Below are 26331 nucleotides of genomic sequence, written 5' to 3' on the forward strand. Positions count from 1 at the left end.
CCTCCATTTCCACCTCTGGCCTGCTTCTGAAGGCAGCTGCCCCAACTCCAGCCTGTCCCTGCCATACTATGTAAATAGTGTCAATGGGCTAGCTGGCCAGGAGCAGGATCGTGACGTCAGGAAATGGCCCAACTCGCGATTCCCATCTCGAAGATAAAAATCTGGCTCAAAATATCCAGTTGAAACCCAGCCTCTTGAAACGAGCTGAGATACTAAAGTAAAACCTTCACTTAGAATGAAGGGTGTTTAAAGCAATAGAGATTCAATAAGGTAGATACATCTATTAATGCTGGTGAAGGTAGGGGAATCCAGAACCACAGGATTGAAGCCAGACCATTTAGGAGTGAAGTCAGGAAACACTTCAAAGGGTAACATTACTCCGATGATATTGGTATAGATCTAAGAACTAAGAGGAGAAAACGGAGAAAGCCAACTAAAGGAAGGTATGGTGATGAATTTCAAATCAGCCAGTTATAAAAGGTGGATAAATGAGGGACAGACAAGAGATTGGAGACTTCCAAGACACATTATTGATAAAAGGAACACCACGAGAGTCATGAATCCTAGTTTGCTGACAATACAAAGCTAGATGGGAATGGAAGTTGTGAGAAGCACATAAAGGCTGCAAAAGAGAGATAGACAGATTAAATGAGTGAACAACACGGTGGCATATGGAGTATAATGTGGAGATGTGAGGTTATTCACTTTGGTCACAAGAATGGAAAAGCAGAATACGTTTTAAAAAAGGTTCAAAACTTGTAAATGTTGATGCTCAGAGACTTGGGTGTACTCACACAAGGAACACAAAGTTAACATGTAGGTACAGCAAGTAATTAGAACAGCAAACAGTATTTTCATCTTTATTGCAAGTCAATTGGAATACATGAACAAAGAAATCTTATTGCAACAGTCGAGGGCTTTAGTGAGATAACATGGAGACTAAGACTGTGCACAGTCTTGGTCTCCATTTCCAAGGCAGGATATAATGCTTTGAAGGCAGTGTAGCAGAGGTTCACTAGATTGGTCCTTGGGATAAGAAGGTCATCTTATGATGACAGGCTGAGTAAGTTGAGCCTGTAGGCCTCCCTGGCGTTTAGAAGAATGAGAAGGGTTCTCACTGAAACAAAATATTCTGAAGGGGCCTCACCAGGTAGACGCTGAGAGGTGTTCCTGTGGCGGGGAAATCTAAAATACAGGGACACCACCTCAGGATAAAGGGGTCGACCATGAAGGACTGAGATGAGGAGAAATTTCTTCACTCGGGATTGGGAATCTTTGGAATCATCTATCCCAGCGGGTTGCAGGTGCTCCATTGTCGAGTATATTTAAGATAGGGATCTATTGATTTTTGATCTGTCATGGAATCAAGGGATATGGGAAGCAGGCCAGAAAGTGGAGTTGAGATGGAAGAAAGAAGTTCGAATGAAGGAGCAGATTCAAGGGGCTATATGGTCTGCCTCTGCTCCTGTTTCAAACGTTTTTATGTTCTTATGGCCCCTACCCCAACTTTTAAGAATAGGCTCTTTCTTAAAAGGTGGAAAGAAAAGAAATGCGGATGATTCCCAGCCCATGCATTAAACTGTGAGGTGGGCTTGGATCCATTAGGAAAGGTGTAGGAAGAGGGGATCGGATTCAGGTCTTCAGGCCGTAGACACGAATCCAGGATGGTACGTTGCCTCCCTAGTGCCAGGGTCAAGGATGTCACTGAACGGTTGTAGGGCATTCTAAAGGGGGAGGGCAAACAGACAGAGATCGCAGTACATATTGGTACCAACGACATAGGTGGAAAGAGGGATGAGGTCCTGCAAGCAGAATTTAGGGAGCTAGGAAACAGATTAAACAACAGGACCTCAAAAGGTAGTAATCTCTGGATTACTTCCGTGCCACATGCGAGTGAGTATAGAAATAGGAGGTTAGTCCAGATGAATGTGTGGCTGGAGAGATGGTGCAGAAGGGAGGGCTTTAGATTTCTGGGACATTGGGACCATTTCTGGGGGCAGTGGGACCTGTATATGGCGGACGGGTTGTCAGAATGGGACCAACATCCTTCTGTGGAGGTTTGCTAGTGCTGTTGGGGAGGGTTTAAACAAACTTGGCAGGGGGATGGGATCCTGAGAGAAGGTTCAGCAGGGGGGTGCACGGCCAAAATTAGAAGAGAGAACAAGTGAGTCTGGAAAACAGAAATTATAGGCCAGTTAAGGCACAAGGGAGTTTGGCAAGGTCGGATGGTATTTATTTTAATGCAAGGAGTCTGACAAATAAGGCAGATGAGTTGAGGGCACAAATTAACACGTGGAAGCATAATGTAATTGCTGTCACAGAGACATGGTTGAGAGAAGGGCAGGATTGGCAGCTCAATATTCCAGGATGTGTGGTCTTCAGGCGAGACAGGGAAGGAGGTACAAGAGGGGGTAACGCAATATTGAACAAGGAATCAATTACAACAGTAAGGAGGGATGACATCTTAGCAGGCTCCCTAAATGAAACCATATGGGTAGAACTGAAAAACAAAAGAGCAGCAGGAAGGACAGACAAAATGGAAAGGCGGTGGAGTTGCATTGCTGGTAAAAGAGGAAATTAACCCAATAGTGAGGAAATTTATTAGCTCCGATGATGTGGAATCTGTATGGGTAAAGCTGAGAAACACTAAGGGGCAAAAAACATTAGTGGGGGTTGTATATAGACCCCAAAACTGTAGTGGTGATGGAAATGGCATTAAACAGGAAATTAGAAACGTGTGCAAAGGAACATCTGTAATTACGGGTGGCTTTAATCTGCATATAGATTGGGCAAATCAAATTAGTAACAGTACCGTAGAGGAGGAATTCCTGGAGTGTACGGGATGGTTTTCTGGACCAATACGTTGAGGAACCAACTAGAGAACAGGCCATCCTAGACTGGGTATTGCGTAATGAGAAAGGAATAATTGGCAATCTAGTTGTACGAGGCCTCTTGGGGATGAGCGACCATAATATGATAGAATTCTTCATCAAGATGGAGAGTGACGTAATTGATTCTGAAACTAGAGTCCTGGATCTTAATAAAGGAAACTACGATGGTATGAGACGCAAGTTGGCTATGATGGATTGGGAAAGAATACTTAAAGGGGTGACGGTGGATAGGCAATGGCAAACATTCAAAGAGTGCATGAGTGAACTGCAACAATTGTTTATTCCTGTCAGGTGCAAAAGTAAAATGGGAAAGGTGGTCAAACCATGGCTTATAAGGGAAGTTAGAGATAGTATTAGATCCAAGGAAGAAGCATACAAATTGGCAAGAAAAAAACAACAGACCTGAGGGTTGGAAGCACTTTAGAATTCAGCACAGGAGGGTCATCTTCCAAGATTTTATAGACTCTGGAACAGTTCCTACAGATTAAAGGGTAGCTAATGTAACCCCACTATTTAAAATGGGAGGTAGAGAGAAAACAAGGAATTATAGACCAGTCAGCCTGACGTCGGTAGTGGGGAAAATTCTAGAGTCCGTTATAAAAGATTTAATATCTGAGCACTTGGAAAACTGTCAGAATTGGACAGAGTCAGCATAGACTTATGAAAGGGAAATCATGCTTGACAAAGCTACTGGAATTTTTTGAGAATGTAACTAGTGGAGTTGATGAAGGGGAGCCAAAGAATGTGATTTATTTGGGCTTTCAGAAGCTTTCGACAAAGTCCCACATAAGAGATTAGCGTATAAAATTAAAGCACATGGGATTAGGGGTAGCATACTGAGATGGATAGAAAACTGGTTGCCAGATAGGAAACAAAGGGTAGAAATAAACGGGTCTTTTTCTGAATGGCAGGCAGTGACTAGTGGGGTACTAAGGCCCCAGCTATTCACAATAATGATTTAGATTAAGTAACTAAATGTAATATCTCCAAATTTGCAGATGACACAAAGCTGGGTGGGAGGGTGAGCTGTAAGGAGGATGCAGAGATGCTTCAGTATGATTTGGGCAAGCTGAGTGAGTGGGCAAATGCATGGCAGATGCAGTATAATGTGGATAAATGTGAGGTTATCCACTTTGGCAGCAAAAACAGGAAGGCAGACTATTATCTGAATGGCTATAAATTAAGAGAGAGGAATGTGCAACGAGACCTGGGTGTCCTCGTACACCAGTCGCTGAAGGTAAGCATGCAGGTGCAGCAGGCAGTAAAGAAGACAAATGGTATGTTGGCCTTCGAATCCAGAGGATTTGAGTACAGGAGTAGGGATGTCTCGCTGCAATTATATAGGGCCTTGGTGAGACCACACTTGGAATAGTGTGCGCAGTTTTGGTCTCCTTATCTGAGGAAGGATGTTCTTGCTATAGAAGGAGAGCAGCGAAGATTTACCAGACTGATCCCTGGGATAGCAGGACTGACATATGAGGAGAGATTGAGTCGGTTAGGATTATATTCGCTGGAGTTCAGAAGAATGAGGGAGGATCTCAAAGAAACCTATAAAATTCTAACAGGACTAGACAGGGTAGACGCAGGAAGGATGTTCCCGATGGTGGGGGAGTCCAGAATCAGGGGCCACAGTCTGAGGATATGGGGTAGAGCAATTAGGACTGGGATGAGGAGTAATTTCTTCACCCAGAGAGTGGTGAGCCTGTGGAGTTCGCTACCACAGAAAGTAGTTGAGGCCAAAACATTGTATGTTTTCAAGAAGGAGTTAGATGTAGCTCATGGAATCAAAGGATATGGGGAGAAAGCAGGAGCAGGCTATTGAGTTGGATGATCAGCCATGATCATAATGAATGGCGGAGCAGGCTCAAAGGACTTAATAGCCTACTCCTGCTCCTATTTTCTATGTTTCTATGAGCAGTCACATTGCTGCGAGTGTACTATAGGCCCCCAAACAGTCAAGAGAGAAACAGAAGAGCAGGTATGTAGGCAAATTTCAGAGAAGTGTAAAAATGATAGGGTAGTAATAGTGGGGGATTTCAACGTCCCCAACATTAATTGGGTTAGTCATAGTGTGATAGATTTAGAGGAAGCGGAATTCTTAAAATGCATCCAGGAGAGCTTTTTAAGCCAGTAATCTTTAATTCCAATTTATCTGGCCGAGACCCATTCTCATTCTACTCAAAATTGGAGGAAGGCCAGTTAAGTATTTTTTGAAAGTTGTGACACCGCTGCAGAAAGGTTAAGGTTTAGGGAAATAACTAAAAGGTTAGGCTCATATGATTTCCCTGGGGTCGGGGAGGAATTTTTGACACATGCTTCTTCGATTGACTATGGGTCTTATTGTTAATCTCCCTTCCAAGACATTTGGGGAACCGAGTGGGTGAAAGGGAGGAGTGGGGGCAGGGTGGTGGGAGTGGGGGTGGTGGCAGAAAGAGGATTAAAAAGCTTTGAATGAATCCAGCATAAAGTGGGGTGAATGCCACATAGGCCTAATGGCCTTTTACTGTCTTGCGTTCATTCTAAGGCATTTTGAGTAATTTATGGGGAATACAACATCTGATGGTATGACAGAATTGCTACAGGTCAAATGTTATCATTTAATATAAAAATGTCAATTACAATGCAACCTACTGCCATATCAGGTAATAAGATACATGCTGACATTTTAAATCTAGAACAAAGTTCGATGTGATTGTTCATCAAAAGTGGGGGAAATATTTTAAAAGCAGGAGGATAACTCCAATAACTTAAGCAATGAATAGCTACGGTCTCCGTTTGATGTTCTGGTTACATCATGACCGTTTTGCCTATCTGTGAAAATTCCTTTGACGATATAGCAAATTGGAACTCACTACAACCTCTTGTCTTGCACTGATGGCCTTTGCCATCTTTTATACCAATTCTACCAAAACGTTTTCCTTTTGCCTTAATCAAGGATTCCTCTCCACAGTGGCTGACAGGACTGTCAGTGTCCATCTCATTTCCTGCACTTCTATTCTCAGCCCTTCCTCACTCTCCCAGAGCCACAATAAGGTCCCCTTTGCCCTCACCTTCCATTCCACAAGCCTCTGCATTTAATGAATCATCCTGTACCATTTCAGCCACTACCAGCATGATGCCACCACCACATCCTTCCCTCCCTGTTCAGCATTCCAAACGGGACTGTTCCCTCCTGCCCCACTCCCCTAATCACCCCCAACACCCATGACACATCTCCTGCACTCACATGAGAAGGTAACACCTGCCTATTTCTAGGGTTCTCCCTTCTAGGGTTCCAAACACTCCTTCTAGGCGAAACAGCAATTTACCTACACTTCTTCCAATTTTGTATATTGCATTCACTGCTCACAATGCAGTCTACTCTACATTGGGAAACTAAATGCAGATTGAGTAATAGCTTTGCAGAACACCTGTGTTCAGTCTGCAATAATGGCCTGAATTTTTCCCTTAACGGGTGCACGTGATGGCGGGCCTGGGGGCAGATGGGAAATGGGCCCCCAACCGCGAGTTCATGCTAGCTGGCCAATTAAAGTCCACCCAACGTGAAACGCGTCCTCTGAATGGTCAGGAAGGGCCGGGTGGGGGCTTGTCGGGCGCGGGACCAATGGCGACCCGGCGGGTGCTTTACAACTGGCAAAAGCAGTTCCCTGAAGGCCGCCAGGGGAAAATATTTAGTCAGTCCGGAGCTTGGAACAATGGCCCCATCAGCGGCAGGAAACGTCAGGCGGGAGGTCAGGTCCGGTGGGCACTTAGCCCGTTTCTTGGACGAGTGCCTCACCGTCCCTGTGGAGGTGGTCAGTGTCAGGCAGGACACTCTCATATGAAGGGATGGCAGGAGACAGCCACCATCAGACCAAAAAAGCTTGGAAGGTGGCGGCAGCCAAGGTCAGCAGCCATGATGTTGTGAGGCGCAAAAGGTTCAACAGCCTGCTGTGCTCAACAAGGGTGAGTACCGTGTTGGCATGGATCAACGTGGAGAAGTGTTCAGGGGTGTTCATGGAGCTCAGGGGTGTTAAGAGTCTAAGTGCCAACTGTCAATGATGCCAGAACTGGCCAAGTGGGTGAGCCCTGGCTGCTTGGCCTGAGTGCCTTGTGGCTCAAGGGCAACGACTCGTATGCACCCTACAAGGAGTTCCTCAGGGGTTTGGCCAGGCTGCAATGTTGCTGCAGGTAGAAAGTGGACTAATTAATGCTCTTCTATCCTTTCAGGAGAAGAGGAGCCAAAACACCATCGAGAGGTCAAGGACAGGCGGAGGCCCCCCCAAACCTCCTAATCATGATTAGGTATGAAATGAATGTACTAGAGCTGGAGATTCGCCACCCACCTGGGTCAGCCAGTCGTGGAGCGGCAGGGATCTCTGGTGAGTGCAGCGCACAAGAAGTGAGAGTGTCAGAATGTGCAAACATTCTTGTGTAGTCTCGTCATTAATGGGAGCCTCAAACCTGGAGTCCCCGTTGATCATTGAAAGACGATGGCACCATAATGCAGATCTCCATTGTCTCACCAAGGCGCCTGGCATGCACAGTGACAATGTGATGACTTAAACTAATGACACGTCTAATGTTCTCCCTTAGAACCCCGAAGAGCCAACCCTGACACCAGAGGACCACTGGGCTTTACATGCACCTGCATCGCACCCACTCTCTGAACCAGGCACCAGCGCTGATACCAGCACCTCGGTGGGCATTAGATCATTGGCTAGAATGTCGGTGCACAGCAGGAAGGGCACTGCGCACTCGCTTGGAGGAGTAGATGGAGGCAGAGAGTGCCCAGTACACCGGCAGTCAGAGGACTACTGGAGACGAGGACGATGCTGAGTCGAAGGTAGGTGATGAGCCTCTGGAGTCGTCCATTAGGCGGCAGATGCTGGATGTCCAGCGGGTTATGTGGTAAGATCTGATGGAGATCCATGAGGGTATGCGTGCCATGATCACTGATGAGGATGAGTCCATGCGGGGCATCAGCACTGCTTTGACCCATATTGCCGCATGCACTGCCTCCTCCATTGAGACAGTGGTGACTCTCATGGAGAGGCAGCACCAGGGACAGAGTCAAGGGTTCCTGGGCATGGACTGCAAACTCTCACACAGGCAATGACCTCAGGCGATCAGTGCCAGTGTGGAAGATAGATGAGGCACCCAGTATCCCAGCTAGGTGCCCGTCCATCAATGATGAGCAGGGAGGTCCAGAGCGAGCTCACACTGACGCATGAGCATTGTTGTCTCTGCGGGCGCCTCTCGGGGCGGTATGGATAATGGCAGTGCCTCCTCCACCCCTCTGCCAGTGACCATGACATCTGATGAGGCTGTGATGACTGGGGAGATGCCTGCCGTGGCACTGGCCGCTCCTTCCCAAGCAGGGCCAGCACAGGCTCCACTGAGCAGAAGACGAATGCCAAGGTCATCAAGGCCAACAAGACAGTACAGTCAGCAGGCTGCTCCAATGCCGCTGCAAGCAGGCAGGGGCAGGGGGCAACAGGACACAGCAATCATAAACACAGGTTTAAGGCACCATAAGCACAAGAGGGGCTGTTCACATGTGATCTTCTGTTCTGCCGTGTTTTGTTAATATGTTTACTGGTGTGGCCTTTAACACCAGATATAGTTCTGTTCGTTTGATGAGAGTATCAAAGTGATATAAATTTTGCCTTTGTCTTAATGGCCTGAGTATGCTTCATTTTTTTTGGTACAGGGCACACCAGTATGTAACGCTGGACATGAGTGACTAGAAATTTTATTGTGCAGGTACTGAGTGGACTTTGGATGCAAATGAAAGGGTCATTTCAGACATCTGGAATGGAGGCGGCATCCCTGGCATGAGGTAAAAGCAGATCTTTGGCAGCCTAGCTGAAGGAGCGTTGGATCAAAGTGCCTCCCTGATGGATCCAGAGGTTTCCACACCCTCAGCGTTCTCCTCACTGTGCTCCTCTTCTGACTCACTACTGGATTCATCCTCTGTGGCCTATGGAGCTGCCTCAAGATTCTCTTGCTCCAGTGGGTCCCCCTTGCCAATGCCAGATTGTGGAGAGCACAGCATGCAACCACTATCAGTGACACCCACTGTGGGGGGTATTGTAGTGCTCCCCTGAATGGTCCAGGCATCAGAAGCGCATCTTCAGAAGACCTATAGCCCTTTCTATCACTGCCCTTGTGGAGGCATGGCTCCTATTATAATGCTGCTCTACCTCAGTTCTTGGGTGCAGGAGAGACGTCATAAGCCAACTTCTCAACAGATAGCCCTAGTCACCCAGCAGCCCTCCCTCCAGTCAGGCTGGAGCATTGAATAGCCTTGGCACTTGTGATGTCTGAGGATATAAGCATCATGGGAGCTGCAAAGGTACCTTGCATAGACTTGTAGAATCTGCATCTTGTGGTCACAAACTATCTGGACGTTCATCGAGTGAAAGCCCTCCCTGTTGATAAAAGCACCTGGCTAACCCGTTGGCGCCTTGATGGCCACGTGCACAGTCAATTGCACCCTGGGTATGAGGGAACCCAGCAATCGCTGCAAACCCTCTGGCTCACTCAGCCTGACTGGCCTCGTCCGTTCAGAAATGAATAAATGTCATTACCCACCTGAACAAAGCATCAGTCACCAGCTAGACGCAACTGTGAACAGCTGATTGGGACACTCCACAAAGTTCCCCCACTGATCCATTGAATAAGCCAGAAGCACAGAAGTTGAGGGGCACTGTGACCTTCAGAGCCACAGGCATGGGGTGTCCACCCACACAGTTGGAGGTGATCTCAGACCCAATCATCTGACAAACGGAGGTCACAGTCTCCCTTGAGGGGTGGAGCCTCCTTCGGCATTGCACCTCGGACATATGGAGGTAGCTGCATCGCTGCCTGTAAACGCTGGCAGCAGAATAGTGGCGTCTTCTGTGGCCCCTTCCACCTTGGACTACCTGCTGGCCCTGCACCCCTTGTGCCTGTGCCTTTCCTCCCATAGGTCATTCCCTGGAAGCTGCATAGGGACACCTGGCCTCCTCTCCCTTCTGCTCCTCTCTTCCTCTTCAGAGGAGGTGCCATCAGCGGAGAGTACAATCCCCATTACCAGGGGAACAGAGAAGTCTGTCTGATATCTGGAAGGGTCCACATGGTCAAAATTGTCCAGGGGCCTTGGAGACACCAATGAGTCCTGAAATGAAGCCTGGAAGTGCTAAGAATGAGGCTCAGAAAAGAGATGAAGCTGTCAAGGTCAAATAAGCAACAAACTATCTCCTAAATGCCTCATTACTCACAATGGCAATGCTGCTGACCCTTTTTATCCTGCCCTTGGATGAGATTTCATTAAAAGTGGGCTGCCCACCTGCCTGTTTTGCCCATGCGACGAGTGCAAAAATCACACAGGAAACATAAAATCACGAACAATTGCCTTTTTAATGGCCTTAAGTGGCCTCTTAATTGTTGGTGGGGGTGGCTCCAACACCTGCATGTGCCCATGAACCTGAATGAAGATTGCTCACATGCGGGATGATGTCGGGACGCTCGCCCAACGCCATCTCACGCTATTTCATGTCCGTTCAGGTCAGGCGTGCGCCTACCCATGAGGTGTAAAATTCTGCCCCATGTTTCCTCCCAAGTCATGTGAGTGTATAGCCATGTAGCAATATGGAATGTGCCATGCAGGGAACAAACAGGTTCTGCATAAGCAGCATTCTCTAAGATATGCACACGGTGGGATACACTGCAATCTCAAAAGGGGCCATGCAGTGCAACAAGCCAGCCTTACACAGCGAACAGAAGTTAGAGGAAACATTAGTCTACAAGTGTGACCCAATCCTGTCACCTGTCATTTTAATTCTCCACCTCACTCTGATCTCCCTGTCTTTGACCTGATCCAATGAAGCTCAACATGAGCTTGAGGAACAGCAACTTCTTTCAATTAGACACCTTACAGCTTCCAAGTTCAACATCAAGTTCAACAATTTTCAGGTTATAACCTCTGCCCCCAAATTTATCAGATAGCCACTGAGTCTGCTATTGCCAATTAAATCCCGCCTAGACCCAGCTTTTGTTCCTTTACTTGTCTTGTTACCATCTTGTTTTGGTCTGCACCATCACCCCTTTTGCCACTTAATCTCTCTTGCTTTGCATCCTATTGGAGACCTTCTCCTTTGTTCTTTCTCCCCTCCACACTTTTCCTGCCTCTAAGCTTGATTGAACCCTGTGACATTTCTATTTTTGCTGTATGCAAGGTCACTGACCTGAAATGTTAACTCATCCCTCCACCGATGCTGACTGATCTAATCCCATTTTAGTGTATGTTTATTGGGCTGGAGGAAGGTGGCGTTCCCCAGGAGTCAGATTTGGGATCCTTCCTTTTCCTGTTATATATGAGTGACCTAGACCCTGGTATACACAGCACAATTTCAAAGTTTGTGGATGATACGAAACTTGGAAACACTGGGCAGAATTTTCTGCCTTCCAGGCGGGCGGGTCCGAACCAATCTCTGGCAGGCGGGGAGCCGATCCCCACTGGAGAAGTGGGCCCCGCCACCGTTTTACATTGGCGGGCCAATTAAGGCCCGCCCAGCGTGACATCCACCGGGAAGCGCTATGCACTCTCTGTGCAGGCGGGGTGGATTCCCCAAAAGCAAGAGTGCGCTCTTTCATGCATGCGCTCGAAAGAGCGCACATCTACCTGAGGCTAAGTGCTGCCTCAGGGAGATTGCTGACAGTTCTAAAAACATTAAAAATAGAAAGAAAGAAAAATTCCTTAACATATCCCCCTCACGACACAATGTCACATCAGATGGGACATATTCATAATTTACCCTAAAACTTTATTAAACTTTTTAAATCCCTACATGAAACCTCATCCCACTGGCGGATGAGGTTTCATGTTTTTTCTATTCCCCGTCAGGGCTCCTGTCCAGCCCACCAACCTTAAGGTTGGACAGGCAGGTCCTTTAATTGTTTTAATGATCCTGTCAATGGCCTCATGCGTCATATTATGCATCGGCGAGTGGGCCGTGCCCCCTGCTCGCTAACAGCAAAATTCAGCCCATTGTGAACTGTGGGTGGGGGGGGGGGGGAAACAGTGTAGAACTTCAAAAAGGACATATACAAGTTGGCGGAATGGGCAGAAAGGTGGCAGATGAAGTTCAACGTAGAGAAATATGAACTGATTTATTTTGGTAGGAAGAACATGGATGGTCAATATAAAATAAAGGGCACAATTCTAAAGGGGAGGTAGGTACAGAGAGTCCTATGTGTATAAGTGCATAAGTCATTGATGATGGCAGGACAGGGTGAGAGCACTGTTAATAAAGCATACAGTATCCTAGGTTTTATAAAAGGGGCATAGAGTACAAGACCAAGGAAGTTACGTTGAACTTGCATAAGACACTATTTCAGCCTCAGCTGGAATTGTGTGTCTAATTCTGGGCACCGCACTTTAGGAAGGATGTGAAAGCACCAACAGGAATGCAAATTCACGAGGACAGTTCCAGGGATTACGAACTTAGTTACGAAGATAGATAAAATAATTTGGGACTGTTTGGGAGAAAAGGCGGCCAAAAGGAGATTTGATAGAAGTATTCAAAGTCATGAAGCGTCGGAACAGAGTAGATGGGGAGAAACTGTTCCCACTTGTGAAGGGATCAAGAACGAAAGGGCACGGGTTTAAAGTAAAAGCAGCACGAAGAAAATGTTTTTCACACAGCAAGTGGTTAAAGTCTGAAATGCACTGTCTGAAAGAGTGGTGGAGGCAGGTTCAATTGAAGCATTCAAAAGGGAATTAGATGGTTATCTGAAACCGAAGAATGTGCAGGGTTATGGGGAGAAGGCGGGAGAATGGCACCAAGTGAGTTGTTCATTCAGAGAGATGATGGGCCAAATGGTCTCCTTCCGCACTGTAACAATTACATGATTCTGTGACCTGCTGAATACGTCCAGCATTTTCAGTTCTTATCTCAGATTTACAGCATCCGCAGTATTGTTACATTTGGCATCAGTTCTTTAAATCTCTGGGACAGTGTCACAATCTTTCTTAACTTTACCACTTGAAACCATCCACTATCTCCAAAATTTATTACATTTCCCTCCGCACTTGTTGCTATTTCACAGCATTGCTGATTATACTGGTTGTCATATAATGCTTCAAGTCTAGTGTTAGCTAGGCCATCTGTGATTATTCACTGGCTTAATCAATACAATCCATTCACATATTTCATTTAAAAAGGTAGGTAATAATGACTGTTTTAAGATGATTTGGGTTTGCTATTGGAGAATTTGGACAGATTGATAATGTCACTCTGCAACTGAGGAAAATTACTTTCTAATGTTGCAGGACAGATTATCAAGTCTCTGGTGGCATTATTTTCTCCACGTGCCACCTTGTGTAATTTCACTCTTGTGTTGATTCCATATGTTGCATATTATTCCTCATTTGCTGATGCTCCCTTGGGATTGGGGGAAAAATTATGGACCCTGCTTCAACAAAGTTTGCAGAACAAATTACTCATTCTAACTAGCCTGCGTAAGGAATGATATTTAACCACCTCTTTAATTCTTTTTGTAATGATTTTAAAATATATGGGGCAGAATTTTCTGCCTGTCAGGCGGGCAGGCCTGACCCAATCTCCGGCGGGTGGGGAGCTGATCCCTGCCGGAGAAGCAGGCCCCGCTGCCATTTTACGTGGGCGGGCCAGTTAAGGTCCGCCCAGCGTGACGTCCGGCGGGAAGCGCTATGCGCTCCCTGTGTGGGCTGGGGGGGGGGGGGGGTCCCAAAAGTGATAGTGCGCTCTTTCGCACATGTACTCGAAAGAGATCATATCTCCCTGAGGCTAAGTGCTGCCTCAGGGAGATTGCTGACACTTTGAAAAATAGAAAAAAAAATCCCCTAACATGTCCCCCTCTTTTGACAATGACATGAGATGTGACATGTTCATAATTAACATAATAACTTTATTAAACTTTTCAAAACCTTACAAGAAACCTCATCCTGCCGGTAGATGAGGTTTCATGTATTTTCTATTTGCTGCCAGGGCTCCTGGCCTGCCCACCAACCTTAAGGTTGGACATGCAGGTCCTTTAAATATATAATTGATCCTGTCAATGGCCTCAATTGGCCATTGACAGGTCGGTGGTCCCGCAGCTGATTTTGCTGCGCTCCCGCCTTCCTGTAAACTTAAGTGGGCCAGGATGACACTGGGGGTTCTGCCCGACGTCACCCGCGTCATTTTATGCGTCAGCGAGGGGGCCCCGCCCCCCCGTTCACCGACCGCAAAATTCTGCCCATGCTGTTCGTTATTGTCCTGCCTTTCAATGGAAACAATCTTACTAATTGCACCATCACAATTCTTCAGAATCTTGGAATCAGGAGTTATGTTGTAGGGAGCTACATAAACTTGAGCCATAATCAGCCCATTTTTAATGGAGAAACTATTCAGTTACATGCATCAGCTTTCATCCCTGTATAGTTTCCGGAAATGGATTTCAATCAATCAAGACAAACATTTCTCCAAACTAAGTTTGCATGGCTTCAATGTTCATTCTATCTAAATCTATATTATAATTCTACTTTGCTCATCTTGAACACTTGATGGGTCTTTTTATCTTTCGGGTTTTACTTGGAATAATAAATATATTCCAAAACTCTTAAAGTTTTAGTCTATCAATAGCAGAGGATGTACAATACTGTCACTTTCCAAGTACCAACCTTTGAGATTTTTTGGGTGTTCTTGGTTGTCTGGTTCTTTTTTGCTTTTGTTCCTTGTTTTCATTATCACCGTCAGCATCTTCTCCCTCTACTGATATTGCTCTCTTTTTACTCCTTTTGCCTCCCTTTCCTTGTGTCTCTCCCTTAGGGACTTCCTCACTTGTAGCTTTTGGAGGACGCCCTCTTTTTGTCTTCTTTGGCGGACTATTTTGTTCATCTTCATTCTCCAAGAGGTCTTCTTTTGATCTTTTCTCTTCTGGCCATTGCTGTTCATCTGAATCAGAGGTGTGCGCAGCTCTTTTTCTACCACGCTGACCGGTTTTTGTAGGTTTCACCTGGTCTAGAAGTTCTGCACTTGACCGATCCTCTTGATCTAACGAAATTGCAGAAGCTGTTTTCTTTCGCCCTCTTGGTTTATCGGTTTCTGACTATAAAGATCAATTGGTTATTCACTGGCTTGTGCGGCAAGGGCAAAAAACACAAATTACAGCTATCTATGTTAAGGCATAGAACGAGACAGAATAAAACAAATTGCTCCTAGCAATTATCAGATATGTTACTTGTTAGTTCCTAAAATAGTTACTATGGCTTGAACTCTGTTGAGCAGCCTGTGTTACCATGGCGTAAAACATTTAATTGACAGAAGGAAACAAAGAAGTGATAATTCCTTATAAACTATTACAACAGCAGACTACATTTGGATCAGACTGCAGCATGTTCCAGAACTTCTTGTATTCATTCATTACAGCAATACTATCATCACTCAGGTTATCATTATTACTCATTGCAAAGTGACTCTCTTTCCTCTCCACTAGTACTGTTCCAAGCTGTCAGAACATAAACACAAGGTGACACAATATTTGCCACTTTTAGAACTCAGCTTTGGATCAGTTCCCCACAAGCCCAGTTCATCTAGAAGAAATTATAGAGTTAGCCAGGCAAACGTAACAGGGTAAGTGTATCACAAGTTTGGCCTTAATGCTACCTGACTCCAAAGAATCAGCACAAGTCTACGTAGCACGCTAAAAGTGGAGCTACACGAACAATTTACCCCTCTATGATTCTTCTCTTGAACACACTCAATTAGACATACCCTCAAATGGTCCGAGTCTTCCCTCTTATCCATTTTCTTTGCTGGTAGAGGTGGATTTTTCATTACTGTGATGTCCTCATTTTCACTGTGATCAATTTCAGAGCTATCGAGCCTTCATTAAATGATTTACAGATTGAGTATTCAAATATATTTAACATGACTAATCCATTTCCTGCTCTATTTCCTTGAACACAAATTCTCTCATCCATCTTGTTAATTCATTTCTCAAAATAGACATTTTACAATTTTTCTGACAAATAGATACTATACAAACAGTGACACATTTTCTACCAGAAAATGTCTATCTCAACATTAAAGGAACCCACAAAGTGATAAAAGGCTTGGAATTACTCCTTTTAAACATCTAAGCTGCAAAAATTATATTCTGTGAAAAATAATATTGTACGGCAAGCAGCAATTAGATACAATATTACAGGAATATAATAGCCAATATTTATGCTAATTTACCCATGGATCCTTCTAGAGCGTGCTATTTTCCAGATGTATATCATTTGCTGTTATCATTTCTGGTTATTATAAAAGCATAAAATTATATCTTTTCATTATCATTTGAAAGTCATTTTTGGAAATATGCAAAATATAGTGAATGTCTATTTTGAACCTGAAAACTCCATTCACACCCATTAGTTTTAAATATAAAATAAAGCTCCTTATGGCAGAAATTACTCAAGACAAAATTACTTAATTACTTCAAAAGTTTTACGCATGTAAAAATATAAATTTTAAAACATGTTCTGTAATTGAACACTGAACAACGCACAATTAGCTCCTTATCTCAGCTAAAGAGAATGGTTAATGGCAAGATAAGGCGCCCAGGCACCAGTGTTTCTCCAGGTGTGAACTTGGACAAAGTCCAATCAGTTTCTCTCCTTGTATCTACTCAGCCCCCTTTACTAAGAGTTGTTGGGTCATGTTTAGAAATAGGAACCCTGGACAATTTTCCCTTTCTCAGAACCAGAGACAATCATGGGACTTTCCTAATCTGCCTAGTTTATTATACATGACATACATAATGTACTTACTGAGCCATTGCTCACAATGTGCCATATTGACAGAATATGCAACAGTTGCATCTTGTAAGGTTATTATATGCAAACAAAGGTCACATTCCATTATGTATTTTACATTTTAGTTAATTTCTATTATGTTTTCTTTAAATTGCTCCTAGAATATGGATTCTCAAATTACTTTACCCTTAAAAGAAAATATTCTAATCTTTAAGACTGAGTATTATATATGTTTCAGCTTTTAAGTACATAGCATTGGAATTTCTCACCTCTAGACATTTAATAAAAGGTAGGGGTCTGCAAAACAGAATAACTGGTTATAGAATACGCTGGAAATTAATCTCTCCTCCTCAAAATAATTTTGACTTAACTGCTGAAATTTGACAGCTGTCCCAAAAACACTAAGTTTTCAGCTTAGAACAATGAACAGATTCTCCTTACAAAAGCCCATTTAATTTCAGACTGCTGAATGTTACTGTTGCCTACTATGGATTTCACATTCAGCCCCTTTCTTTTGTACCTTCCTTTACTTCTTCCAGGAGAACTGGGATTTGAGTTGCTGCTGGCATTACTCATAGTCTCCATTCGTGATGACTTGGTCTGTGCCTGCTTTCCTGCTGACGACAGAGGCTTATTTACTGCACCTAGAACATTAGTTGACTTCGGCTGTTTAGAATAAAAATCAATTATTATATTTTGAGGCACTGCTGGCAGTTAAACAGTGAACTATAAAACAGCAAAAGTTTTGAATTTCCAGGCTTAATTAATAAACTTATTACAATTAATACTGATTTAAAATGGAATACAAACTTCAATACAAGTAATTTAAAAAACTGCATTAATTCACTATAAAAAAAGTTAATTTCTAGCCAACAATTTCAAAAAGTTTAGGTACAAGTGGGAAATAAATTTAAGACAAATCTAAGGGCAACAGTTTCTGTGGTATGCAGAGTAAAAACGAATAAAGAATTGTGTGCGTGAATGAAGATTTGTATGAAGTCATGTAGCTGAAGTCTACAAGTGTATTATAATTAAGAGATAAGCAATACCTTGCCAGGTGTGAAAAAGGCTTTCATTTCTGAAGGTAGATAATTTTTGCTATTGTTGAAGTTCTGAAAAACAAATCAAAAATTGAGAGCTTTTATTTTTACAGACATCAATAGAATAGTGGCATTGCACACTGGAAACAAGATTGTAATTTACCATATGCTGCTCCATAAAAGTTCCAAAACCAAGGTAGATTTTCCAGCAAAATGAAACTCAAGATGAACATTCAAATAGATTTCACCATTTGAATAACATAAATAATCTGCGAGTAGCAGCAGTGAGTCTTATTTTACATTAGGTGGTTGGCTAAGCTACAGTCACAGACAAAAGCAAAACTGGCATATTTTACCAAATTGACCTTTGTGGTTGCTAGAAGCAGAAAGATTTGCATAAGCATGCAAATCAGATTTTCCTACTTACTTATCACTTTCCCCAAGTCAATTTTAGCAATTGTATTTCATTTTACTTAAAGTTTCAGGTGACAACACTGTCAGGCAAAAGTCACTATGCTCCTAATTGTGTTATTTTTCTACACTTTTTTTTGGAATACCCCATGCCACTATTTATTCCAAAGTCCTTATAATCCAACTTTACAATGGCAACCAGATGTTTAATTTCATACTATTAGAGATTAAACAAAATTAATAAGAAGCCCATATCCTGCTTAATGGCAGTACTGAGTGTTCCAGCAGGATATAATAAAGCAGTTCTCAGCCTTCATTCTACACATTTAATTTCCATTACTATAATTTTGTTAAAACTCCACTTTTTTTTTATATACTCGCAACAAAATAAAAATTGGAAATAGATTGAAGAAGTAATTAGATATGCTTCGGAATAACGGCAATTGAATAGCAAAATTTTATAGCACGAGAAAATGCCATTTAGGCAATTGCACCTGTAGTAAAAAAGTTATCCTTTTAGTCCAATTCCGTACACCTTTAAAATTTTTCATTTAAGTATTTACGGCACTTTCCTTTTGAAAGTTGTATTATAGTTTCTGCATCCAATGCATTTTCTGGTGAGGAATTCCATGTCCTAACACCTCTCTCCATAAATATTTGGACACAAAAATTAACAACTGCTGTTGTTGTGGTTTGAAATGCGCATGCACATACTTTGAAAACTGGTTTCTGGTGTCTACTCTCAGTTTTGTGCATGTTGTGGAATTCTATGATACGGCTCCTCCAGAATTGTTTGTGCATATTGTGAAATTCTACGATAGGGCTCTTCCAGAATTGTTTGTAAGAAATTGCTGAATAAATTATTATGTCAGCTACCTCCCCTCACATCCCTGACAATGCAGAGCCAACGTATAATGCAATGAAAGGGACCAAGTTACAATCAAGGCCCTAGGGTATTATTGGATTGTCATTGTAACATTATATGATATTCATAAGCCTAAGGTAACAGCAGTGATGGGGAGAGGAGCTGCAGGCTAGACAAAGTTACTTTAAAACTTAAGCAAATAAATTGCAGATCAGAATCGTAACTGCTGAGTCTTAAAGTGTCCTCAAGTGAAGTAGCATAGTCTTAACAGAAGAGAATTCCAGAAGTTTGGACGCCGAATTAGAGCAAAGATCCAGAGTTCACTGATGAAAACAAAGAGCAACATGGCGAGGGTATAGGTAGTGGCCCATGTAATGTTAAACTTGCAACTTGAAATTGCATTCAGGGCTAAAATGCATCCCCTATTAGAGCCAGTGGGAGCCTAAATACTGCAGGACAAGAGATTTGGGAAGGAAGGGTAAAGGATGGCAACGGATAATAAAGGTTAGAGTTGCTCAGCCAAGGAACTCCCCTGGAACTGCATGTGCTTAATGAAGTGTTGGACAAGAGGTTTGCTCAGGGTTGAATCATGCCTGCACAACCATGGTACAATGCAGGGTTGCAAATGCACAAATTTGTTGCTGGCATGCCACATGCCAAAGGGTACACTACCTCCATCAAGACTCACTCCATAATAATCCCCCCTGCAATTATCCATTTTGTTCTTTCAACATCAGTTGAAATAGTTTTCCCCTCCTAACCATAATCAAAATACTTTATGGGCAGAATATTACAGTCCCCTCTGGGCAGGTTTACAGGCAAGGGAGCCTGTAAAATTCTGTGGGTGACTTTCCCCACCACCTACCTGCTTGCCCAACCTGGCTGCAATTTAACAGGTGGCTGGTGAGGTCTCGCCTATCAGCTGAGGCCCTTCCTGTTCGGCTGTAATTTTTAGCCAGTGGGAGGTCGTCAGCGACGAGTGCCTCCTTCACGGTTGCCTTTTACTAATCGGAAGCTTTCCCCTACACCCAGAGGTTGCCCCTCCTGGCTCTGCCAAGAATCCCCACAACTTACCTGTCATCTGGCTCTTCTTTGCTGGGACTGCTCCTGTTGGTGCTGGTGAGGCCAGAAAGCTGCCGACCAATTGGAGGTAAGACTTTCACCTCAGATGGAGGGGGAAGTCTTGCCCTGAGCCATTAATAGAATGTTAAATGCCTGTGAGCAGCCCACCAGAGTGGGGATGGGTTTCACAGTGACTCTTCCTTGGCAATGGGGCAGTAAACTCCGCCACCTGTGAAATCCAATCCCACAATTTTGAACACTATCAAGTGTCCTAATCTCGGTTTAAATACATAAAGTCCCAGTTTCACACCTGTAGCCCACATTCCTTAGATGACTCTGACTCACTTCAACACTTTCTCCGTGGCCTTGACATCCTTCCTAAAGTGTGGCACAATATTTTACCTGCATCCTAGACAATGAATTGTGTAGTAAAATAGTGTGGATGCTGGAAATCAGAAATAAAAACAAAAATTGCACTTTGGAAGAGGAGTCATAATGGACTCGACACGCTAACTCTGTTTCACTCCCCACAGATGCTGCCAGGCCTGCTGAGTACTCCTAGCACTTCTTTTTATTTATAATAATGAATTGTGCAGGTTTGGCACTCCCACCCCCCACCTCCACCCCCACCAAAGTGCTGTTTAGTTCAGTACAGGTACAATATAACACAGGTACTACTTTCATAATCCAAAATATGGTGTCATTTACAAAATACAAAGAAAGGCAGACTCAGAATAATTCTATTCAATTGATACGAATAATACATTTTTATACATTATATCCAGAACAATATTGCAATGTGATACTTATACACATCATGTAATTGAATACTTAATATGTAGTTATTTGTCCATACCAAAACACTATATATACTTGGTAATTGTACATACCTTATCAGGATGAGTAAAATATTTAGCAGGAAGCACTGGGTCCTTTGGAGACTCAAGGCTGTACGTAGTACTTTTAGAGATTATAATGTTCATTGCAACATCACAAACGGTATATAATTTCTATGAAAAAGAAAAAGTTAATACTGAGAAAAACTGTTAACAGTCAGTGAAAGGCATATGTCAACTGCATGTTATCCCGCGATCCATTTTCATGTTAAAAATACTACCAAGTGATACCATTTAGGTTTCCCTCTGAAAGATACTGACCAAATAAAACAGATTGCAATTGCAGTGACACATTGAGACACTACTCAGGATTATAAAATTATGAGGGGCCCACATAGAGTGGATAACGACGATTTATTTTCTTTAGCAGAGAGGTGAATAACTAGGGGGCATAGAAAAGTAATTGGCAGAAGGTTTAGAGTTGAGGAGAAAATTTCTTCATTGGTGGAGTCTCGCGTTCACTGTTGGAAAGGGTGGTACAGGAAAAAACTCTACCATCACATTTAAAGTGTACTTGCGTATGCCCTTGAAGAGTCGTAACCTACAAAGCTCCAGACCAAGAGTTGCACAGTGGGATCAGTCTAGATAACTATTTTTCAGCCAGCACAGGCACAATTGAACAAATGGTCTTTTTCTGTGTTGTAAATTTCTATGATTCTATGAACACGTTCGTATCTACATCATTAAAGATTTCAATACCAGATTAAAATAACATGTTCTCATCAATTAGAAAATCTGAAAAGTACAAGCTGCAATATATCCCAATTATTCATATGATTTCCAAAATGTAAAGACAAACCTCATTCATCTTTGGATCATCTGGACCCTGGACATCTTTTGTCTGTTTTATGTTTTCCACCATTTTTCTGATAAAAGCATGACTGTTGTTTTCATTTTTAACCATCAGTATTTCAAGCATAAACCATAAACATCTGAAGGACATGAATAAAATTGAGAAATTAATTATTACTTAGGAATCCAACTTCCCCAATAGGATGTATGATTTCCAATTTTAGCTCATGACTAAAACAGACATACTTGTTCACTTGTACTTCATAGGACATCTGAAATAACTGTCAGCAGTACTAAAGCTGCAACTGAAAAGTTTTACTTTTTAAAAACTTTTAAAGTCCTCACAACCAACATGTATGAGTTTGTTTTGAAGTCCGAAGAGAATCTGTTGGATGCTTGTACAAATCAATGTTTACCTTTCAGAACATTTCTACTACATGATCCTCATGCGACAAACCACTACAGGTGGTTTGCGATTTGAAGATCTCGTCTATTTCACTCAAATCTCCTCCCACCTTAAAAAATAAAACCCCTCAACTGGGATACAACAACTGTAACTGAACCTCAAAAGATAATGAACTTTTTGTGAAGCAATGTAGGACATTTGAGTGACGTGTTAAGATTATGTTAACAAAAACTCCTCCTTTATTTGCTTGTATTACCATGGCAAACTCTTTCAACTGCTGTCCCAAATCATGAAAAAACAGAAGCAATATTCTTCAAAGCAAAGGTCAAAAAATGGGTGGGGATTTCCTTTATTTTGAAGGCTGTTGGTAGCACTTGCTCCTATTTTAGGCTAGATGACCGAGTCAAGAGTAAAAACAGATCCTGGGCTTTGCAGGTGCTAACAGGCTGGGACTCAGTATTGGTCCCAGATATTCAATTCAGAATCAGGAACTGTGTACAAGAATTTCATCATTATCCGAGACTCAAATGCATTTTATTTTAAGTTGCATGATAAAACTAGTTAATCAGTATATGATATGATAGATGTACTGTCCCAAAGCTGCAGTGAAATTCTATTATCTTTTTGTTTGGTCTTTAAAGCTCATCTATGTTCCTTCAACTAAGTTAAGCATAAAAAATGTGCAGCACCTTTAGTTTTTGCTGGATTCTAGAAAGGTGTCATGACAAATGAACTTCATGAACAAGTAGCTCACTTACTTCATGTGAAATTCCCTCCTTGAGGGGTGCGGCTAAAGACAACATCCTATTGTTACAAGGAAAGGGAAGTCTGGCATATCATCATTCACAATGCAAATTCTTATTAGTTTTCAAGAGTCTGCTTTAATTCCAACAGTTTTTTCTAATTGCCAGAACCAAGCTGCACGTTAAGTCTTACTAACAGTGATTAGACTTAAAAAATAGTTAAATGACTGTAAAACATTGCGATATCTTGAGGAAGGGGAAATATAAAATGCATAATTATTCTGTCTGCAATTAACTTAAATTCAAAAAAAAAGTATACTTTAAAAAAATGTATTAGTTATCAGGTAATGCTGCATGCTAATTGTTCATTTTCCTGAGCAGAGTGACAAAGTAAGGAAACATACAATAGATGGGAGGAGCAGTGGAGGGGGAAAAGGAAGAAAATAAGTAGTAGCTAGACAAGTACATGAAAACTGAGAAATAGATGGCAAGCAATTTGGGTATTAAGGGAAAGGTTAAATATTTTATAGAATATACACAGAAGAACAAGTACAGAGATATCTGTTTATATATCTGCAACTTTAAATTATTTTCTAAACACCATAATATAACAGTATAGTTAGATAGCACACTTACTCTTTAATATCTTTCAGTTGCTCAATATCCTGTACCTTTACGTAATCTGGATCATGCGCAAGGAGGTGAATCGTGTATGGAACAACATATTCAGGCAGCAATGATAACAATTTTTCTGCAGTCACACATTAAAAAAGTTGGTCATTGATTTCCAAATAAAATACTTAAGGAAAAGTAAGTACTCCATTATAACTGCAAGTGTAAATGCTATCAATTCTGACTTTCCTCATTTACATTAAAAATTCTCCTGGTTATATGTCAGTAAAGGCTGTGAAAAGCAACAAAAAAAAAAATCAATGATCAGTCTCTTTTATAGGTCGCCAAAATTTCAACTCAATTTGTTCCAGATTTTCTCCCCACCTCGTGTGCCAAATGCTGCTTTGTTTACCCTTCAAAGCAATTTCCCCAACCTTGTTTATAGTTGCCACCAACATTAAGATCACAATGTGAGCTCCAGTTTTACAGTCATGCCATTATTAAAGCTCTAACCTAATTTCTTGCAAGCTGTGTTTAAAAATTCCAAACTATAAAACTAACAAAAATGCTAAAAGATGTATTAAAATGCATCCTATAAGTGTATAGATGGTTACACAGTAGTATGTGAGCTCACAGCTGTTAACTCTCCAAATAGTGCATTTTATATATCAGCCATACTGTTAAGGGAAAGTGCAGGGTACGAGTTAGGTGCTCAGGAAGAGGGGAGAAGGGACAAAAAAACGTATCTTATTTTTCATTGATCATTCTTCATTTTTAATGTTTTTATGTTATTGGTGGGCAATGTTTTCAAGCAGTGTAAAAAAAAAAACACCTAGGGAAGGGCCAGTAAGTAATTTTTTCCATGTGCTTAGAAATATACTGATACAATAAAAAATAGCTTGGAGTCATGGGGCCAGCCCTTATTGCATGACAAATGGGAGATCATTGTGAAGAAGAGTGCACAGACTCAACTCATAATAAATTAAAAGGAAAAATTTAAACTAACCCCAGAAAATACCAGACACCACTATCCATGTGTGCAGGTGGAATATTTAAGTCACTGCAGTGTTGGAGCAGCTGTGGTGGGGAGGATACAAGCATCCACATGTTGTCTTAGTGCTCAAAAATCCTGTGTCTAAGCAGCCGGTTTCCCTGCATTGTGTTAAAAGCATGAGGACCCCTCACCGAGCCAATGCCGATCAAGGTATTGTAAAAATAGTACATTCTGAGAAAATGGCTCTTCCAGAGGTTGAATCAGGAGTTGTTCAAACTCTGTTCCCCATTTTTAGTCCATGCCAGCAGTTGGTTGGCACATCAGCTACAACCCCCACATCAAATCACAGAAGATTCCATCCTACCCTGCCCCAAAAGGGCAACAGATAAAAATCTGTTTGGGCAGTGACATAGTGGGCAAAAGATGTAGCATGCAACAATGTATTCAGTGCCTGGTTATCCGAAATTTGAATAATCAAGTAAGGCTCATCAACACAATTTGCCATAAACACTCAAATGTGTTGCAAATAATAAAGCAAAATGCCAATATTGAGATATCTGAAGTTGGATAATCATAACAAAAATTCCTAATATCTGTTTAGCGGGGGAGGTATGCATATTACCAAGACCTTATTTAGTTTAGATTCAGCAAGATTTTTATTAATAGATAAAGCTAAATTCTTCATTTTTAGTGAACATTCTGAAACACCTTGATCAGTTTGCATGTGTTCTTTTTAAAATGCTATTTTGGTCCAGTTCCTACATAGCCTAATCCTAATTAACAGCTTCCCCAGCTAACTTTTACACCGTTCAAGTGGGATGCTTTTTACAAAAATAAAATTAAAATTCAATGAATACACAGGCTAAAAAAATGTTGTTCTTTTACAGTTCATATACATTTCTAGAAGACAGTAAAATGAGCTCTACCACAGCAAAAAGATGTAGTGCACTCAGCCAGGGAAATACGAGAGAAAAAAAATGCTGCAGTCATTTTCTTTCCCGAAACTTGGCAATACCTACCACTCACTGCTGCATGCTGCTTCAAATATTCCCTCCTAATATTGATATTTTTCACCAGGCATTGCCTGGCATGTGCTCTCCTTTCTTTTGCTGGGTCCTTTGCGCACAGTGAAAAAATTGCCATGTACTCTAGTGGTAGTCGTAGTTTGGCAAGTCCTTTGTTGAGCTTCTGTGCAAATATCTGCCTCACTTGATAACATTCATCCTGTAAATGAACAATTTCATTGCTATTTCCTTGTGGTAATATTATAGGTAAAAAATGGAAATTGAATACTTAAAACTGACATATCACAACCTGTACATTGCTACATTCTTTATTAGTGCACAGTTATGTTTGAACCACAGTTTCCCTGTGCTTCTGTATCTGAAGGAAAGGCTGCAATGCTCCAATTTAGATGTCGTAAACACAGGTTTGTTAACGCCCATAAACAAGGGTAGAATTTTAAGCTAGCAGGATTTTATGATTCTGCTGAGGTCAATAGACTTTTGAATGGCTCACCGCATCTTACAGCCTCACTCCCACCATGACAGGGCTGTAAAATTCCATCCCAAATGTCTGACAAGTAATATTCTTGTTGTTTGGATAGCAGCCTTTGAAGCAGGCTTGGGACCACACTTTCTTTCCAAAAAAATTATTTAATTCGTAATAATTACTAATAACTGTAACTACTGACTGATTAGTCTGTTCCAGATATCAGGGGCTGGATTTTATGGAAGTGCCATTATCACCGCCTCTCCGCAGAAAAACATTGGTCGGGAGCCTGTCCACAAAAAAAGCTGGCTGCCCTGCAGCCATTTTATGTTCGGTACT

General features: G+C 42.2%; 1 protein-coding gene across 3 annotated transcripts in view; it reads right to left on the reverse strand.

The window, feature by feature from the left end:
- pds5b (PDS5 cohesin associated factor B) overlaps positions 1-26331 on the reverse strand; it is a 260439-nt gene that overhangs the window by 16298 nt on the left and 217810 nt on the right. For 2 of the 3 annotated variants that reach the window (XM_041198849.1, XM_041198850.1), the window contains exons 25-32: positions 25521-25725; positions 23532-23646; positions 21754-21886; positions 20949-21068; positions 17730-17792; positions 17201-17346; positions 15653-15764; positions 14560-14987 (exon numbers count right to left, since the gene is read on the reverse strand). In XM_041198849.1, the coding sequence (XP_041054783.1) occupies positions 14560-14987; positions 15653-15764; positions 17201-17346; positions 17730-17792; positions 20949-21068; positions 21754-21886; positions 23532-23646; positions 25521-25725 (1322 nt within the window). Of the gene's footprint in view, positions 1-14559; positions 14988-15652; positions 15765-17200; positions 17347-17729; positions 17793-20948; positions 21069-21753; positions 21887-23531; positions 23647-25520; positions 25726-26331 lie in introns of those variants that run through there. The other variant, XM_041198851.1, reaches the window with a different exon arrangement.

This window comes from Carcharodon carcharias, chromosome 11 (assembly GCF_017639515.1).
Source record: "Carcharodon carcharias isolate sCarCar2 chromosome 11, sCarCar2.pri, whole genome shotgun sequence".
Lineage (NCBI taxonomy): Eukaryota > Metazoa > Chordata > Chondrichthyes > Lamniformes > Lamnidae > Carcharodon > Carcharodon carcharias.